Here is a 17,664-nt window from a genome sequence, read left to right on the forward strand (position 1 = left end):
ACTGAAAAATGTAATTTTATCCACAGTGGTCACCTGGATTTGGTTCATGTAGGTTTACCGTACATTACAAACTAACAGACTGCAGCTGGGAAGCAGACGTCCCCTGATAGTTGTCTATTCAAACCAATATGAAATGAAATAAGTAGCAGCATCATCAGAGTTAACTGGCACAGATCCACTGTAGGTTTGTGAGCATCAGGTAAAACAAGAGTCTGGGGTGTTGAGGTCGAAGCGGGTTGTCATTTTGTGTTTTTGTTTGAACCACTGTCTACAGGTTTCTAACTCAGGTAAATTTACTGTAAAAGAAAAAAATGTTTAATATTACTACTATTGTCCTACAAGATGATCCTCATGCTGTCTGGTTGTTCAGCTCTAAATGATTGTTTTATAGAGTCTTATCTCATGATTCAGCTTATCTCATCAGTGTTGACCTTGACTCTTTTACTTGTTTGTTTGCTCTCTCTCTTTTTTCTTTTTTTTTACCTCTTAACCTTACGACGACCTTACACACGTTGTGTTGTCTTTTACCATGGCTATTTTAATTGTTGTTGTACATGTGCGGCTGCTAAATCACCTCTTCTCTCTGAAGCCTGTGCTCTTTGCTGTGCTGTTTGCTGTGGACTTCAGTGCCATTGGTCTAACATTAACCAGGAGTTGCTTTGTGATTTCAAGTTATTGTGATGTAATGGATTGATTTTTTTATTTTTATTTTTTATAGAAGGTAACAGTTGGAAAAATCCACCTCCACTGTTCCCTTCCCATGTTTTTGATCCAGTGCAGATGGACAGAAATCCACAAATGTAATTTTACACTAATTTAAGCTGGAGCCAGTGGCTTCACCGGTTAATGTTGTTTTTAAATCTGATACATTGGTAGGAAATATGCTGATCCAGGAGATGGTCATGTTTCTATTGGGACCAGTACTGTCCTCTGAACCAGTGTAATTCCTGGAGCTGTGATAGATTTCTGGAAGCTGCCTTTGTCGTTTAGTTAGTTTTGTCCCGTCGAGAGATCAAACACAACACAGCTTGTGTTTTCTTGCAGTCATGACTTAATTATCTCCTTTTCTCCAGGAAGTAACATTAGTTTGATATATATATAAAAAAACTTTATCCAGAGATTTCAGCCACATACCATGGCCTTCATTAGCAGATTGTAGAGCCCAGCAAGTCGACCTAACGACACCTTCCTTTTCCCCTCTAATCCTATGAAGCTGTGCAAATATTTATTAAGATGTTTATCTTGAGTTGGATGTGTCGTGGTCACGGTGAGGAAATAACCCTGGATAGACTGTAAAGAATGAGCTTGACATCAGAGACGAGGCAGGATTAACCAATGAGGCCCCGGACTCCCGGGAGTTTGTAGTAATTGGAAGAATTTCAAATCCAAATATGTTTCATAATATGCACCTTTTTAAAGCACAATAGAAAGGTAAAAGTGACAGACTGAAGCTCTCAGTGGGGGTTGTACAGATGTTGACCTCTGTATTAGTCTGACTCTACCTTCCAGTGTGATGACAGCGAATGAAATGTTCAGCGTCTCAGCTCAGCGCCGGAGGGTGTTTTTTTTTTTTTTAAAGATGGAACTACTTTTTACTCATCGATCCCTGAACGCCTCGCAGCAGACTGTGTGGTCTTAAAGGTCTCTGTGTGGGTTTACTGACTCCACCCTCTGCTCTCCACACTAACAATGGAGCTGCTTTAAATAAAAAAAGTGTAATGCTAAATCTCACTGCCAAAGTACACCAACAAACACACTTTGATTTTAACCAGTAATATGCACAGGCCTCTTCAGCTTGTAATATATGAATATAACGAACATAATGAAAGTCAATGAGCTTGATTAGATGTATAATGATTTTAATCAGAAGCTGAAGAGACTGCGATCTATTAGAATATATTTTCTCTATCGTCGTTTCTTTTTAATAAACTAGATATTTTCTTTGAAATAATCAATGTGAAAGTTTAGGAGTCTGAAGGGACATTTACAGGAGTTAGAAGAATCGATTCTTTTTTCTTTCTTTTTTTTAATCACTGCCTTATTTTCTGTTCATGTCTCCATGTTGTCTCTCTGTGTGTTTTAAATATTGATTATTGATCATTCTGGCAGCTTTGTGAATCTCCTCTGTGTTTCTAGCCTGTTGTATTATGGCTAACTAACAAAAAGCATATCATGCATTTGCATACAGGGCATTGTTGATCTGAAATGGTTTGATTGTTGACTGAGTCACGGTGATGCAACCCTTCACTTAAACTCCCTGCAGTCAGTGGAATAATCAGACAGTGTTGGTTTCGGCAGCACACACACACTTACACTGAATGTTCAGAGATTTACAAGCAGCTGCGGTTCACACAGAAGGGTTTTTATGCATTGATCCCACTTATGACTTATCATTTCTTTTTTTTTCTTTTTTTCTTTTTACAAAAAAGCCGATCAGCTGACACCTTCCAGGCAGGCACTGGTTTCCATTTCCTATTGTTTCTGCCTTTACTGGTTTACGGGCATTTCTAATCACCACAGTGGAGGTGAAATCAACTAATGTAGAGAAAACAATGGAAATCTTTCATCCATAAAATGCATCTCAAAGAGATAAAGCTCTCAGACAGAAAGCTTGTGTTAATAACCATAACTGAACATAATGTAACATAACAAAGTTAAAAGCAGACAGGATGCTCTGTGTGGAGCCAGGACTAATTACAGACTTTTACAGTGTAACGCTATATCAACCTGAATTATAATCTTATCACACAGTAAAATGATTGTTTTTCTTATTATAAATTGATTATGTTTACATTTAAATGGTGCAATATAAAATTAATGGAAACATTTAATTTAAAGGTTTGTTGGTTAATAGTTCTTAAAGTAATAATTATTGAATTTTCAAATGAAATTCCACCATGAATATTAAAATCAATGTTTTTGTGTTCCATTTAAATATGTATTTTTCTACCATTTAAATGAAATTAATTATTTTAAGAGCTGTGGAGTGTTGCAGAGATCCGGCCAACAGAGCTGCTGCTCACTTTCTGATATCTATCATGTATTTGTTGTAATTCCAATTAATCATTTATTCATAATTCCAGAATATGATTAAAAAAAACTATTAAATTGTATTTTTTTTACATGATGTTTTAAAATTTTATGCAAATCAAATTATAATAAAGAAGACATTTATGAATTGATTCTAACGAAACACTGTGGGGTCTGTAATTTTTCCAGTGCACACTTCAGTGTGATGAATAATTTCTCTAAAGTTCCCTTTAAGTCTGCAGGTTGATTTTTCTTTAAACCACAGTGAAATGGAGACAAGTGACGCCTGGAAGGACGAAGACAAAATACTTGAGTTAAATAGATGATATGCAGTTTGTGGTAAATGAGTTTAAACATGCATTCAAAACTAATGTAGTCATTTAGACCTTCACTTCACTGAGCTGAAACCAATTTTAAAAGGAATATTTGAAGCCAAGCAAAACCAGAGCGGTGCAGAAAGTGGACGCAGCATGTTTGGTTGCGTGTTAGGACTGATGTTTCTGTCCAATCAGTGAACAGTCTGGTCCTGGACCTGGCAAACACCACTCACCTCTACTGCCTCAGAATAATGCAGGGTCATCTCTGGATGCACCTTCAGCCATACTGGAAATAAATATGACCCCGTCTCAGTTTAGTCTTCAGGACTTAACGTGACAGCAGGAGTCGTGTCGGAGGAGGTTTACTGCTCATCTGTCACATCTGTCTTATCAGAGTGGACCACACATGTGAATCTAGTGTCTCAGTCCATCTGTGGTTAGTGCAAGTTTAATCTGCTTGTCTGACTTGTCCCCACTGATGATGATGAAGGTGTGATCTGTCAGACTGAGGATGACAGTGATCAGATGAAGGTGAACCTGGGTTTGTTCTGGCTCCGCGTTGCTCTCTGTGAACGCTCTACTCATTTGTTTACATTTCAGTTGCGTGTGACCAGGAGACGTCAGCCATGGGCCAGAGCATCATTTCTGTTCTTTAGCTCCAGGACTCGAACAGGGTGTTGAGTTCTGGCTGAGACCGTCTCTGTAGTTTTTATCTGTCTCTGCTCTGCAGACTAATGGAACAGCCAGTTTACCACATTATGTTTTTACTCATTTCTCTCTCCTGTGAACAAAGTACCTAACCAGTCACTCTGCATTAAAGGACCATAAAGCTGGTGTGTCACATTAACCACAAGTGATGTGTACAGTCGATCACTTGGTAGCTGGATAAGCTCATCATCAGTTCAGTTAAAGCTACTCTCACTGTTGCTGTAATTGGAGAAATTGGCAGATTAGTTCCAGTTAAATCACATTCACAACTTAAAATGAGTTAAGTTGCCTCAGTTAGAATGAGTTGAGATTTATTTGCTTCAAGATTTTTCAGAATGTCTGAGTTAAAAACTCAGCAACATTCAAAGCTGCAACTATGTAAATCTGTAAATTATTGTTATTAGAGGAAGTTAATGGAAATTGAGAAAAAGTCAAAGAGGAAACATTAAGTTGAATTGCCTTATTTTATAGTTAACTTATAACTTGATGAACTTTTTGCTTTTAAATATATAACCTTATCCTTCACTTTTTCATTGTGACTGTTTATGTTTATAGAGTTCTTGTCTCCATTTTAAAATCATTTTGAAGAAACAACCAAATTTAAATGTTTTCCAAAACATATATATTTCCACTTTATCACTATTTAAATTCTACGAAGTAGATAATGCAAGAAGTTCAACACAAAGATGTGAAATCTCTTCAACAAAAAACTAAAATCTTATTAGATGCTTTGGAAGATGCAGAGCAGTGGTGTTTAAATCAAGTAGTCACACTGTACAGGGCCAGAAATATGCAAAACCAGCTGTATGGTTCCTTAATGGGCTCCAGGAAGAAAAAAAGTAGCATCTTCTCAGCCAATCAGAATCATTTGCTCTCAGACTTGGCCTCCTCCATTTGGTTTGTGATGCTGCATTCATGTCATAAGGTTTGAACCAGTTGAATGAGTCATATCTCTCTCATCCCACATCACAGATGTTTAATAAGCTAAGCTGCATTTTTGAAACCTCTGCACAGTCTGCACAGATGCAGCGCTGAGGAAAGACAAAACTCTCTGCTCCTGATTGGCTGAGACGTTCTTCGGCCTTTTTTCTTCCAGGCGATGACTTTCAATCCACTCAAGTGTCTTCATGTGTCGCCTGACGGAAACGTTCAGGCGTGAACCCGCAGTTAGCTCGGCTGACTGCCAGTACCATTGGTGTGGTGTCAAAAGTTTAACAGTGTGAATGCTGTAGCTGCGCTGTCGTCATGGAAACAAAAGCTATTGATGGATAGACGGTGTGAGTGAGAGCAGGTCAGCTTCTCTGGCCAGTGTCGGCCAGAGAGGAGCTGAAGCTGCCTCCGCTCTGCTGAACCCTGTCGTGGAAACTGAGCTCTTAAAACTCCTCAATGTGGATTTTGAGTGTTTGAATTTTGATATACTGGATTTAACATGTTATAAAATGAGCCTAAAACAGAACAGAACATGTCATCAGTGTACATAAGGAGAGGAACTCAAACAGTTCAAGTCCCTCTACAACTACAAACCTGATAATCATTATTTTTTCAACAATAAAACTATTAATCAGACTGTGTCGGTCGCCTTGTGTTTCATTTGTACAGTCATCGCTAACTAACACATGCTCTTTCAAAACACTGCTGCAAAGAGCAACAATATTAACATTAAATATTGAAAAGGCTATGTCATTCTGTGAGCCATGCTCTCCTCTTCCATTCATCAGATCAGGAGGAACAATGCTGAATGTTGCAAAATGAACATATCATGAAGTATGTTGTTTTACAAACATACTAATTAATCTCAACTTTAATAACTACTTTTTGTATCAAAGTTAAAATCATTGGTCAGTAAAATGAGAATGTGAAAAAGTAGCATAACAAGATTAGATTTAGATTAATGTGGTTAATTGTCCTATAATAATCACAGTAAATGAGCCTGAAGGGAAACTACATGGAAATCATATTCAATTTAAAGACATGAGGCATTTACTAAATATAGTCATTAGGTTACGTTTTTTATATGTTGATGATGAAGAAGAACTTTGCCTTCAACAAACTCATCACTTTGTCTTCACTGTGGTGTCCAAACAAAAAACAGCAGTAGGAAAAACGATATAGAACTGTAATATACACTACTCACAAAAAGTTAGGGATATTCGACTTTTGGGTGAAATGTATGGAAAGTGTAAAAAGTTCATGCGACAGTGACATTATATCATGAAAGTAGGGCATTTAAGTAGAAGTACGGAATAATAATTTCTTCATCTCAAACAATGTGTTGAAACAAAAGCTAACAGCAGTGGTGGTTATACAGTACCACAACAAAACGTCTGTTGCAACCTGGTGGTGAGACACTTCCCTCTGACAACATCCCATCATCTGAAGCCTCCACATGTTCAGGTACTGATGCCAGAATGTGAAAAGCATGATGAAGAGGACTGTTATACAAACTGTCATTAAAGCAGAACTTTTAATTTAGTGGTCGACTCATGGATCAGACACTCAATTAATCACTGTGTTAAGGGTTAAGTTGTTAGGTTATAATTAGGTTTAGAGTAATGGTTAAGTTTAGGCATTTGTTTTGGATGGTTAAGGTTAGGGTACGGGGCTAGGGAATACATGACATGTCCTCACAAAGATAGATTTACAAGGATGTGTGTGTGTGTTCTTGTACATGCTACGTTGTGAGGACTGGAACGAGTTTTTAACCAACAGAGTGAGGACATTTTGGCCGGTCCTCACTTTTTCCAAGGGCTGTTAGAGGGTTAAGACTTGGGTTAAGACATTAGGTTATAATTACGGTAGGTTTAAATTAGGTTTAGAGAAATGGTTAAGTTTAGGCATTTGTTTTGGATGGTTAAGGTTAGGGTAAAGGGCTGAATTCGGAGTATGAATAGTTGTGTGTATGTAAAGACTGATGACCTGCTGGGATGTGCCCTGCTTTTTCCCCAAAGCATGCTGGGACATGATCCTACCCAGTCCTCCCTAGTTGAGAATAGAGATTGAAATGTACTGTACAATGTTAAGATTCATGTGTGGAGATGATGTGGTAACTGAGCACACACACAGGTCAAGAATGAAATCAATGTATTAGTCACACAGCCTTAAGACTTTTATGACATGCCTGAGTAGAAGAATCACAACAAGTTGAACTCATCAAAATACAAAAATAAACACAAAAATTTATACAAAACAGAAACTAAAACACTGTGCAACTTGGAATGCTTGTTATCTGCTTATCATCTGTTCCCATAGTGACTGATAAAAAAAAAATTAAAAAACTGAAAATCATCACTATTCTCCCAGAATATTAAAAATCACCTTTAGCTAAGAATACATTTATGAAAAAGGGGGGGGGAAATATGTCATCTACACTGCAGTGATCCCAGAGGAAACCAGTGTGACTCAGTATATACAGTATATATAATCTGTAAGAGTTAAAGGCCATCTAGGAACCGAGGACATGGGGTTATCTGCTAAGGTGCATCATGAACCGGTTTGGTAGAGCTACTTTTCAGAATTAGACTACTTTCTCTCCACAGACTCAGAGTGGAGCAGTCCAGACTCTCTAACCACAGTAGCATGAAACTGTAAGTGAAACAGAAAAATTGTTGTGCAACATGAGAGTCTGTCTGGTAACTGTTACCAGCCTACGTGCTCTGATGCTGCTTCAGGTCTATGAGGCAAACGGTCGTGTCGGCACTTTGCTCCAAATAAGGCACAAGGTTCAAATTCGCTTAACTCTGATGAGTGACAGTAAATTCATTAGAATACCCGTCTGTCACTGTGTGGTACATGTGATTTAAAGAAGCAGGCAGTCTGTGTGTTAAGAGCCTGAATCGGGATATGGTTAGCCTAGCTTAGCATAAAGAGTGCAAGCAAAGGGATGGATGATGAACTGAAATGTAAATATAAACAGTTTGTGGTTTCACTGGGGGAGTTTTGCACTCAAACTATGATTTGTGAACAACAAGCCAAGCACCTGGACTGTGTGCTACTTCCTGAAGTGAGTGAGGTTGCCAGGTTTGATACTATTGTGGCTGTGGAGACACCAGAACCTCACCTGTTACCTGTGCTACATCTGAAGACCCTGCAGAAATATGGATGTCATTTTCATGTGTGTTTACAGGTTAAACAAAACGTCTACACAGCTTTAGTGTTGTTTTCACTTTGGACAGTCAGGCTGCTTTTCCCTTTCCTTCCCTTCAGAGTGCTAAGCTAGGCTAACCACATCCCAGCTCCTTTGAAATACCTCACTGTGAAAAAGAATGCATCTTTCTAAAAACGCTGAAATATTTCTTCATTAATAGTGGAATCAATAATCGTATGAACAGACAAACAAACCACACACAACAGCCTCAAATCACCTTCTTAAAGGGAAAGTTGGACATTTGGGCAACTTGGCCCATTGCCATAATACCCATCATAGCAGTAGGTTCATTACCTTTAATTGTCGGTGCAAGCTATTTTTAGAATGGTGGAGCAGAGCCGCGAGCTGCACAGAGCTACGCTACGGAGGCTAATGGAATTTCTTGGTTTCCCTCATCAAACTCATCAAATACACAGTCCCACAACCTCAAAACGCTCTCGTGGACAAGTTGTGACATGCACATTCACCATACTATGAGATAATAACGGAACGTTATGAGACGGAGATGTTTTCGAGGTAAATTCATGCAAAACCGTTGATGCGTGTTGCTATCGGGGCAATTTTTCGGCAAGCAGTCTCTGCATTTGCCTCGAAAACAACTCCATACAACTTTCAATGAGCCTCTGTAGCGTAGCTCTGAGAAGCTCGCAGCTCTGGCAATGGGCCAATTTGCAAAAATGTTGAACTATCCCTTTAACTAAGTCATTACCATTACTGAGTCATTCGTTTTTGCTTTCTCCTCTTTTATAAGGCCTGATCGGTGTCAATGTACAAAAGCGATTTTAGTACATCTGCAAAACAGTTCATGTAAATTCCTGTGATTCAGGCTGTTCCGATTTCCTACATCACAATGTTTTGGGATCACCCTGCATGACTGGAGGTGGAGGAAGACATTCTTCACGCTGTGACTTGAGACAAGTTTTTTCCACAGTGTGGTGGTCTCTGCTCACTATAGTCTCTTTAAGGCCTGCGGGTAGTACTTGAGGAAGATCCTGTAGGCGATCTCGTAGGTGTCTCCCTGAGGCTTGGTCGGGTACTTCCTACCGTTGTAAACGAATCCCTTTTCTACCTGGAAAACCATCTGGTTGAAGGTGTCCTGCTTGAACGGTCGCCCGCTGTCCAGACATTCCACCAGCGTGTTGACAAACAGCCCCCAGCGTTGGGCGTAGTAGTCTTCCATGAGGCCTCCCCACTCCTTACTTGCATAGTCGAGGATCTCGCCGCTGGGACCCCACAACGTGAGCTGGTTTCTGGCATTTACTTCATACAGATCTGCTTCTTTCTCATCCAGGCCTAAGGATCTTGCCCGTTCCAGCCACGTCCCCAACAGGAAATTGCGATCGCTGTTCAGCAAACGATTGAGCTCAGGCAGCACGTCGTAGACCAGCACGCCGCCTGCAACCAGCAGTTCGGGCATCTTTTGTAGCGCAAAGGCTCCTGCGATATCCTGATAGAAGGACGTCGTTAGATCTTGAAGGACCTGCCGAGTCACATCAACAAGGTCGTACCGGAAGGTCTCCTTGGACATCAGAGGGGGAGCCGCCTCCATGATCAGTTTCCAGGCTTTGATCAGGTCTGCGGGGTCGTACCAACTGCCGGTGTTCAAGCGAAAGGAAGGCCTGCGCACCAGCGGGCTGTGGTTGTGGTTTCTGTAGTGTGGCACGGTGCAGTTGTAGACACTGCCGAACAGGAGCACCCACGCAGCCGTCAGCTTCTCGTCCGTGCTGCCGTAACGGCGGATTGCGTACAAGGACGCCCACTTGGCCAAGTTCACCGGCTCTTTGCGCCAAGCCAGCTCGCTCATCAGCTCGTACATCACGGGGTTTTGCTCGATACCCTCGGGTGTCATGCCGATGCCCACCATGGTGGAGTTTGGGAAATTCGAGGCTTCAAAGGGACCCGTGTTGATGCTCTCCACAGTCCCAAAGAAACCGCTGTTACCGCCAAAGTTGTTCAGCATGCACCAGATAAAGGGCTGCCCGTAGAAAGACTCTGTGTAGTTGAATATCGGTTCAGTCTCTGCGAACAGGTCCAGCACGATCATTCGTCCAAGCGGCACCCCGTGTAGCAGGGCCTGAATCTGTTCTGGCTGCCAGAAGGATGCGGCACTGAAGAACAGCCAGCCTTGCATCAGCCAAATTGCATGAGGATCAACTGGGGAGAAAAAAAAAATTAGATTTGGTTAAGGGACAAAAAGGGGACAGTTATCAAACATGGCAGAAAACCAGGGGGGATCTCGAGGGGGGGGCTGTCTGCATAAGTGTTGTACAACAGGTCATCCATGGGTCAGCAAACTAGGGCAATTACTGGACTTGTATCCTGAAATATCAGCACCCAGGAAAACTTACAGGCTCTGTCAGGCTCTGTTTACTAGTGCACTCACCTGCAGTCATCGAGGCAAAGACAGAGCGACTGACTGCAGACAGGTACTCCGGGTCAGAGGAAGGAGGGATCATCTCATTGAAGGTGTCAGTGTTGTAGATGTGATCTGTCCCAAACATCTTCACCACCTGGGACAGATACATGGCGCCGATCTTGAGGAACAGTGGATCCCGAGGGTCCAGGACATAGGAGCATGAGAAGCTGCAGTTGAACTGAGCCCAAGGCCCCAGTCTGGTTACATTGGCTGCTGGATACAACCTGAAATACAGCAAACACTTCAGTGATTAATTCAAAGTTTCACTGTGACATCACAAAGTTACAGAAGTCCTAACAGCTTGTTTTAAAGCTCAGTTTCTGAATACCGGATGCTTTTTTGGGCTTTTTCCTGTGGACTGAGACTTTGATATTTTCACAGTATTAATATAGAACACACACCTAGACACATAGACATCTACATTTACAGTATATGGGACTTTAAAACTACCCAAAAATATAGAGAGTAGCTCAAAGTTACTCAGTTTTTACTGACTTTAAAAGTTAAGTTCAACTTCCAAATTAGTGCATCAGAAATGATAAACCAATAAGATAATATACACAAGTAGAACAGTCTGATTGGCCATTTCTTTTTACTTTTAATACTTACGCAGATTTTGCTGAAAATACTAACACTTTGTTACTTAAAGGACCGGTATAAAAATATTAAAAGGTCCTTCAGAGTCAAAAAGAGGCTCAATTAACAGAGATTGAGAACATCACACTCAATAACTTCCTTTTAAGATGTTGACCTCTTGTAAACAAGCCACAGATGCATCAGTTGCACCATATACTATATGTTAGTTGATAAATGGAGAAATAGAGAACAGAAACACCAAAGATATGAGAAAGGTACTGTACGTTAGAGGTCAATTATAAAGTCTGTTCATTGAAGAACACAAATAACCAGTCTTAGATGTTGTCTGTGTTGCTGTGCCATAAAACGCTGAGTCACCTGAGGATTCCCTTGGGGATGTTCCCAGAGAAGGCCGGCAGCACAGGAACCATACCAAACGATCTCATTCGCTCCAAGATTTTATACTGCAAAGAGAAATGAATGAACTTTTATCATAAACATCACAAACACTGAGCCCTTCAACGACACCCCTGCTTTACAACAAGCTGTTTTTTATTATTGAAGTTTTGGCTGTCGCTCCTTCTCACTAAGGCCAAAGAACATGAAACAACAGATGATGAACCAGAAGAGAAAACAAAGGGGAACAGTAACTGACTCAAACTGTCTGTTGTCATCACCCACTTCCTGCTTCCTGCTTCAGGTGATATTCTGGCCTGGTTTACTGTGCCAGTGCAGTTCCATGTAAAAAGCTAACTGAAGAGGAGACTGGTATCAGCTGAAACTGACCAGTCCACTTACTTACTGTTGCTTTTTTCTTATCTTATATTATTTACTTAAATACATATACCGTACCCTGCCACTTGAGAGTTTCAGCATTTGCTTTGTATTATGTTCTCATAAAAAAAATGTTGGCAAAACTAGAAAAACCTGTAGTTTCTCCCATGCAGGAACACCTGTGTTTATTGTACATAGTCTTGTCTGTTACCATGTAATACAGGTGTACAGGCCTCTGAGGACAGTAAAGACCATCTATCGATCTAAACTAAGACCCAGCATGTAATGAACTACGAGTTAAATTTAAACTTGGATGGCAGTCAAAAACTATCTTTACACACTACTTTCTGCTTTTATCTCATTCTTTATTATTCTAAGTGTTTACTACGACCACTAGGGGGCACCAAAGTGAGAAATGTTCTGATTCTGCACATTGTAGCCATTAGTAAATGTGTTTCAGTACCTGGAGGATGAGCTGGTTCACGTGCCAGGACTGTGGCAGAGGACCGCCGAACCTGAACATGTTCCCCATCCGGTTCCAGGCCAGAAACGCCGGACCTGAGAAGAAATCCTCAATCTCCGTCTGGTTTAACCCAAGGGCTTGGTAAACCTGAACACCACAGAATAAGTTGATGAGCAGATGTTCACATGCTACGGCACAGTTCAAGGTCTTTGTCATGGATCTGTTTCTAATGGACCGAATACAGTATCTATCACTTTTCTGCCAGAAAAGTCATAGATACCGAATCATACTGAATTATAATGGATATAATAAAATATAATAATAAAAATATATTCAAAAGTGGCTTTAAAGGAGCCAGTAATGAAGCTTTCACTGATACTAAGGTCTGTTTGAACTGTGCTTTAACATAGATTTAACATAGACAGTTTCAGGTGGACAGGTTTACTCTAACCTCTTGCCACAGGGCTTCTTGGCCAGTGAAAGCCAGCGGCAGGTTGATCCCATTGAGCGCCATCCAGTCGATCTCCCTCTCCCATCTCGTCCAGTCCCACCACACAGAGGAGTAGCTGAAGGTGCAGACGTTCTGGTAATACCGGAATCTAGACGCAAAGACGTAGACGTGCTGTTTATAGGTGATCTGCCATGCCGCGTATGCAAATTTTAAAACTGAAGCTACAAGATAGGAAAAAGAAACTAAATGATAAAAACAGGCCTTGTTGCATTTGGCTGAGAACGACAAGCAGTGTCACTGAACTTTCATTCAAAGTTCAGTTGAATGCATTCAGTGCAGATATTCTCCTTTACATTTTGTCACTGTGCCATCTAGAGCCGGTTTGCGCCTTTCATGTATTATCATGGATTTAGGTCACAGATCATAGATGCATCTGACCCTCTGAAATTTACTCCATGAGCTCCATAATTTCTAACCTTTGATGCTATGGCCTAAATCAATCAGTCATTGGTATATTAAGCAAATGGCACATCGCATATGGAACATATTTTATCTTCAGGCTCAATGCTTTTATCAATTATGTTGTCCATAATTTCCACATGTCATATATTCAACGGTCATATCAATGTATTTTCATCCATCATCATCTAACAGCATTTATCATTGAACTTCTGACTTACGGATCATCTTTATCTTAACCTTTTATGCCCAGTGCTGTGCTTACTTTAAAGTGTTGTGATGTTTTATATTCATTGTGTTGTGTCACTGCTGCTGTCCTGTCAGCACACCAGTGGTGTGTCGTCAAGCAAAGGAAGCAGTGTTAAACATCTTAAAGCTAGAAGACAGAAAGATTAGAAAGATACTGAAGTAAAAGTGATATCTCTTCTAACATCTGATCTCAGGACAGCATTCTGTCCAATTAAATATCAATTGCTTGTTTGCAATCATCATGTAATTTACTGCTAATTTTCAACAGGGCCTGTGGAGGTTTAACTTCCAGCTGTCACACCTGTTTTTTCTCTCATTGTCCTGGGTGTCATCGCGTCCCACTGACAGACTGGGGCCTGTCAAGAGGAGGCGAGGACGTTGTCGCATTTTCTGGACAGACTTTGACAGTTGACGAGCTGTTTACACACAGGTTTCTACTGATTACAGTGTTGTCAGCTGCTAGTACACTGAGATCAGTTACTATAATACACATGCACTTCTGAAGCATGTAAAGACAGAGGCAGCAAGTAGATAAATTACACTGTGATAGGCGACAGTTAACACATAATTACAGTCAACTATGTACTTACACAGAGGTCTATCGATTCAGTTCTGCTTTTTAGTCTTTATATAAATATCATATAATTTCCTTTCTGTTGCTGAGTGTGTCAGGTTCTCAGCAGCAAGTGTGAAAAGTTTGGGGCCTTTGTTTGGACATATATTTTTTCCTCTGTACTGGAGATCTGATGCGTTTACCATCACTTCAAGTACGGATGTGCAGCAAGTTAACTTAAGTTAAGTTCCTCCTTCCTTTTTCCCTGGTAAAAGGGTTTTTACCAGAGGATGTTGTTATGATGCTCTGTAAATCCCTTTGAGACAAACTGTTGCAGCAAGGCCTATATCCCTAGGCCTATCATTGTAACACAGCTTCCACTAGATATTACTACCAGGACTTTCCAAGCACTTTGATGATTGTAAGTACTTTATCCCCTGCCCGGGCACGGTTGCACTTTTGTACTACTGTCGTACTACGGTACTGAATCTGTATTATTATTATTATTATTATTATTATTATTATTATTATTATTATTATTATTATTATTATTATTATTATTATTATTATTATTATTCTACTGTACTGTAAACTGAATGCTGCTATTTTATAACATGCTTTTGTTTGTATTTATTGTATTTGTACTAGGGAACATCTATGTATGGGACAATGGATGGAAATTAGCCTGTGGCTACAATCCGGCTTGTTTATGATTTTATACTTTGTTCATGAACATGCACTGTCCCACCTCAAATAAATTGAATTGAAGGCAAAATTGCCTTGCTTTGCCTTGCCTTAAACTTTACACTGCTCCTTTTCCAGTCTGTGTCTAGCACTACAAATTATTTTTTGCTGAAAGAAAATGAAAAAAGATGCTTTATTTATTTATTTTAGGTATTTTTAGATAACTTATGGATATAAAAGATTCCCTGTTGTTTGCATTCAACAGCACACAAGAGGCTCAGACTGGAGCCATGTTGCAATAATAACATTCAGAGATATTCATAGTTAGTGCTGGATTAAATATCTGACTAGCACCTACACACATCTGACCGGGCTTCACACAGACTATTTACATTGGATGCATGGACGCACACACCTCCATCCTAACCTTTACCTTGTAGGCTGTAACACACATCAGAGGAGCCACTCTTTGCACCAGCCATGTGCTGTAGTTGAGCCTTTTTGTCTGTTGTATGTCTGAATAATCATAAATAATAAACGATGATCTGAAGTGGCTATGAGCTGGCCTCCACCGCTAAGTTATCGTCATGGGAAAACCAGACTGTGCCATGTGTGCCATGGCTTTTTCAATCTAACTACTGTGCACATGACATAACTGGGGTGAGCTGATGCGGGTCTAATGCACAACAGATAATTGAAAGGAAGGGTCCTTTAAAGGGCCCGGCCATGGTACAAGTGTGCATAGTAAACAATGAAAAGTAATGTGTAACAACGCTCCATTTGTCATGCACCCATAGGTTTTGTTGTGCTGCGTTGCAGAGGAAGGGGCGGGGGGTGACATGCCCCCCAAACCCAAAACACTGTAATGACAGAACACAAACACATAGACATATCATGGCAGGTTTTATCATAAGGTTTGAACTGCGTCTGCAGCTCTACGACTGAGAGAAAAAGCTGATCAGTCATAAACTGTGATTTTAGCAGAAGTGGTTCCTCTATTGGTGAAGTTCTCCTTCTGCTCGTGGAGGGAGGAAGAACACACTGTCGGCCGCAGCAGAGTGAAAAGGATTTGGATGGCAAAACAATATTTCAAAAGATGCTGTTTCGCTGATGTCAGTAAAATACAGTAGGCTATGACCCATCGGTGGTTTCTACCGTTCAAACACATGGGCTATAAATAAGGAAGGGAAACTACAAGCCTACACTTGAGTATATAAAACACAAATGGCACCATGATAAAGATCACAGAACATACAGTCTGACAGGTCATTATTATTTATTTTCTAGATCATATTTTATGACCTATTAGCTTCACCCTCCTTGAGTAACCTTTTCCATATAAAACAATTTATTCACTTAGAAGTAGCAACACCTCAACAGCTCGTGTAAAAATATTTCATTACTACATCGTTAGTGCAGTCTTAATTATCAGTGACATATAGTGAGGTTATCTCTAGTTGCAGTGAAGTTTCTTTATATAGACTGCTGATTGTTTAATGAAGTTTTTCATGTCAGTGACACAAACCACAGACGATCATCTGACAAGATTTTTGTTTTTACAGGATGTCTCTGAAACTCTTGACCTGAATTGTCATTCAATCTGCTGTGCTCTCTGTTTATTATTGTGAAAATAAATGGTTCTTCCTTTGACTGGTGACCCCTTTACTGACCCCCGGGGGCCCCTGGGCCCCTCTGTGTGAATCACTGATTTAATCTATATTAATTTTTGACCTCAAAAGTAACTAGTGGTGAGGATTAAGCCTAAAACAGGCTAGAAGATGCTTCTTCACACTCCTTTTCGATTATGACATTTATTTTCTTTTTCCTGTGTTTTATTATTATTTTACATCCTCGGTTTTCATTTCTATATTGTTGTGCAAATAATTTGGGAAGCGTTTTACTATTTGCATAATGGATATAAACTAGCCTAAGGAGAGAACTGAAACAACCGCAGTAATGAAGTGAGAGTCTGACAGCCGCCCACATTCAGTCCTGAGTGAACCTCTGTCCTGTAGAGATGACCTCTGCTCAATCAAACATCTAAAACCTGTGATCTTCAGCGGCTCTTCCACCTGAGTAGGCTACACCGTGGCGGCCACTGACCTGTGCGGGGTGTTGATGCGCAGGACGCCGGTGAGCTTGGGCAGAGGACGGGGCAGGTCCAGCTGGTCCCCGGACCAGGAAACATGGCAGTTGCAGAAATACTTCAGGTAGTTGTAGATGCCGGAGGCCAGGGCCACGCCGGAGCTGCCCGTGGCCACGATCTTGTTGTTCTTGGTGGACTTGAGCTCGCACACGTCCAGGCTGTCGTTGGAGAGGCTCCTGTTGACCGACACGATGAACTCTGTGGATCTGTTGCCGATCAGGCGGCGCAGCAGCTCGGCCACGGCTCTGCCCTGCGCCTTGCCGCTGGCTCGGGGCTTCAGGTGCTCCAGCGTGGGGAAGTCACAGTGGGCCGTCACGAACAGACACAGCGCCACGACCAGCACCAGGCTGCGGCCGCTTCCGGACGACATGCTGATGCTGATACCGGTGCTGCTGCTGCTGCTGCTGCTGGGGGGGATCCGGACTTTCCCACCGGGACACAGGTTTAAAAACAAGTTGTTTTCTCCAATGGCTGAAAAACCAGGAAGCGCCGCTCTAACTTGAGAAGCTGCGGACCAATCAGAGCGCGGGGATCCGCCTCCGGCCCCGCTCACAGCCAATCGCGTCTGCAGAAACACAGTGTGTGAAGGGGTGAACTGCTCGTCCTGTGATGACACTGTCATGTGATGGTAATATCACAGAGGTGACCTGATTCCAGGTGGAGTCATGTGATCATGTTATAAACACACGATGCC

At 41.1% G+C, this 17,664-nt stretch overlaps 1 protein-coding gene across 1 annotated transcript; it reads right to left on the reverse strand.

The window, feature by feature from the left end:
• Nucleotides 1–8,860: 8,860 nt before the first annotated feature.
• On the reverse strand, nucleotides 8,861–17,435 carry naglu (N-acetylglucosaminidase, alpha). Its single transcript, XM_083994292.1, has 6 exons — nucleotides 16,928–17,435; nucleotides 12,880–13,027; nucleotides 12,429–12,575; nucleotides 11,570–11,655; nucleotides 10,583–10,839; nucleotides 8,861–10,353 (listed from the first exon to the last, which is right to left on the reverse strand). The coding sequence occupies exons 1-6, from the start codon at nucleotides 17,338–17,340 to the stop codon at nucleotides 9,149–9,151; spliced, it is 2,256 nt and encodes a 751-aa protein (XP_083850418.1). The 5' UTR covers nucleotides 17,341–17,435; the 3' UTR covers nucleotides 8,861–9,148.
• Nucleotides 17,436–17,664: the final 229 nt, after the last annotated feature.

The sequence above is a fragment of the Trachurus trachurus genome (genome assembly GCF_905171665.1).
Source record: "Trachurus trachurus genome assembly, chromosome: 19".
NCBI lineage: Eukaryota > Metazoa > Chordata > Actinopteri > Carangiformes > Carangidae > Trachurus > Trachurus trachurus.